The sequence below is a fragment of the Mandrillus leucophaeus genome, unplaced genomic scaffold (assembly GCF_000951045.1).
Source record: "Mandrillus leucophaeus isolate KB7577 unplaced genomic scaffold, Mleu.le_1.0 Scaffold1316, whole genome shotgun sequence".
NCBI lineage: Eukaryota > Metazoa > Chordata > Mammalia > Primates > Cercopithecidae > Mandrillus > Mandrillus leucophaeus.
Genome location: NW_012101273.1, coordinates 158,414 through 161,137, shown reverse-complemented (window position 1 = coordinate 161,137; position 2,724 = coordinate 158,414). Strand labels below are relative to the sequence as shown.

Here is a 2,724-nt window from a genome sequence, read left to right as displayed (position 1 = left end):
CTTAAAATGCTTCTGCAAATCAGGCCTCAGAAGTCACACCTGATAGAAGTGACATACACTGTGTATAAAAATCTCAAACACTGGGCCGGGCGTGGTGGCTCACGCCTGTAATCCCAGCACTTTGGGAAGCCGAGGCAGGCAGATCACAAGGTCAGGAGATCGAGACCATCCTGGCTAACATGGTGAAACCCCGTCTCTACCGAAAATACAAAAATTAGCTGGGCATGGTGGTGGGCGCCTGTAATCCCAGCTACTCGGGAGGCTGAGGCAGGAGAATGGCGTGAATCCGGGAGGCGGAGCTTGCAGTGAGCTGAGATCGCGCCACTGCACTCCAGCCTCGGCGACAGAGCAAGACTCCGTCTCAAAAAAAAAAAAAAAAAAAAAGCTAACACCCTCTGCGGCGGGCTTGGCTCAGTTCAGGGAGGAAGCCCTACCTGAAAAGGCTGCACCTTCGGCTGTCACTCTTTCCTCATTCAGCCCAACGTTTGGTTACATCTTCTGTCACTCAGGGCCTGAGGGCGCGGTCTTAAACGTTATCCATTCAGCGACGCTGGTCTGGGAACCGTCCAATCAGGCACGCAGGTGGAGCGGAAATGGCGGTGTCCGGGATGTGGCGGGGTCTTTGTCTCTGGCTGCAGTCCGAGTGCCTGGTTTAGTCTTTGCTGTTCTGCGTCCTGTTCTCCTAGAGACCCAGCCTCTGTGGCCCTGTGACTTGCAGGTATTGGAGAACCACAGCTAAGACGCCAGGACCCCCAGAAGCCTAGAAATGGTGAGAGTTCCGGGTCCGACATCCCGAGAGAGGGGAGGGGGCTGGTTGGAACCGGTGGCAAGAGGCTGTGGCGGGACTCAGGCCTCCCCGCAGTCGGCTTCACAATCTGCGCCCCGAATTCTCCTTGCCCAGCCCGGCCTCAGTCCCCTTCAGCCATCAGATTGGTGGCTGCGCTGGCAGCCGGGCGCCCGGGCGTCCTGTCTCTTCCCTGCGCAGTGACTGTGCCCTGGCCTGGAGCCCTTTCTCGGCAGCTCTGCATCCGTAGTGCCACGTCTCTCCCAGATTGTGCAGGGACCACGGGAGGGTGGTCAGGGGACAATCCTGACTCGGGGTGCGGGTTCATGAATGGAAAGAGCTTTGGTTTGGTTTATGGGGTTCCTAGTTCCTCTTTTCTCCTATTAAAAATGTATGGGAGTTATGGCGAAAATACTTAAAAATTTAAGCAAGGAGTGGTTGAAAAATTGTAGAGCACCCAGCTATGGGTTGTAGTTTGTGGTCCATGAAAAGATCTCGAAGGAAAGATGCATGATGAAAATACCCAAATTCAATAATCGGTTAGGTACATTTACATAGTTTCTTAATTTTCGCCTTGAGCCTGCAGATTTCCTGGTTGTGTAATCAGAGCTTACTTGGCAGTTTATCATTGATTAAGCCTGAATTTTGTTTCCCCCAATGTAGTAATTTCTTAAAAAAAAAAATGTATTTGAGTTAGATTTTTTAAAATTAGGAATCCAGGGACTGGAGCCACCTCAGTCTATTTGCCACCACATGGGACTGATTTTCACTTGCATGTTTCACATGGGTCCCAAGCAGGATCTCAAGTCAACCCCTCACACCCCATTTCTCCAGCTTAACTCTGGCTTGCAGTAAAATACTCAATTTTCAGTTCCTTCTGAAAATCTCAAATGCCAATTTCCTCTCCCTAATTTACATTATTTATTATTTGTCCTTTAGTGTACATTTTTGATACTGTATTTTAATTAATCATTTTTTGACAAAGCATTAGATGGCATATTGAAAAAGATATGTTTTCTGTTTGTAAATATTTCCCATGAGAAGAAAGCAAAGAATATCCCCTGATAGTGAATTGTAAAAATCTCTGTGCCTCTTTTGCTTTTGTCTTCCCTAGGCACAAAGATCTTATGAGAATGTTTTAGTGTCAAGATATTTTTATTTTGCAAACGTTATGGGGTGATTCGTCCTCAGCAACCCTGTCGTTTTTTCTTGGTCCTGGTGGTACTGTCTGTGAATAAACCAAGATAACCTCTATGGCTGTGTCTGCTACAGTATCTAGTAAATATCAGCTCCTATGTCATTTTCTTTCATAGGACATCCTGAGGTAGGGAGTGTAGCCTCTCAAGGGAGCAAGAGAATACCCTGGGGAAAAGATGAATCTCTTGGCGTACTCTTCCTTTGACAAGCTAACCCCCTGAGACATTAAAATTGTCTTCACCCAACCCAGCTTCCATTTCTTGGAGACAGATTGCTGGTCCACCAATCACATGCTGGTATTGAGGGGAAAACAGAAATAATTTCTGCCTCCTAAATGCTCTAAGATTTGTGAAAGACAAAATAGTATCCCAGAAGAAAGAAAAAACCTGACTTCAGTGAGATGGTACAAAAACTTGCAAAGTAAAATACACTTGGAGCACTCACTTGAGCATAGTGCAGTATCTCCTCAGAGAGTGGTCACTGAGCACTTAAGTGGGCAGGATGGAGTGGGAGAATCTCTCAAGTGATTGGATGATCTGAATTCACACTTGAGTCATACAAATCTCCTTTTTCTTTTGTTTTGTTTTGTTTTTTGATGGAGTCTGTCACTCAGGCTGGAGTGCAATGGTGCAATCTGGGCTCACTGCAACCTCTCCCATGTTCAAGCGATTCTCCTGCCTCAGCCTCCAGAGTAGCTGGGACCACAGGTGTGCACCACCACACCCAGCTATTTTTTTTTTTTT

General features: G+C 47.0%; 1 protein-coding gene across 2 annotated transcripts in view; it reads left to right on the top strand.

Moving 5' to 3' along the window:
- Positions 1-613: 613 nt before the first annotated feature.
- The window catches only part of LOC105534212 (zinc finger protein 492), a 40,634-nt gene continuing 38,523 nt past the window's right edge, over positions 614-2,724 (top strand). The window contains exon 1 of one of the 2 annotated variants that reach the window (XM_011972899.1): positions 614-718. Coding sequence is in view for 1 of the 2 variants with exons in the window: in XM_011972898.1 (XP_011828288.1) it covers positions 767-769 (3 nt within the window). In the remaining variant the exon portion in view is untranslated. Of the gene's footprint in view, positions 770-2,724 lie in introns of both variants that reach the window. The other variant, XM_011972898.1, reaches the window with a different exon arrangement.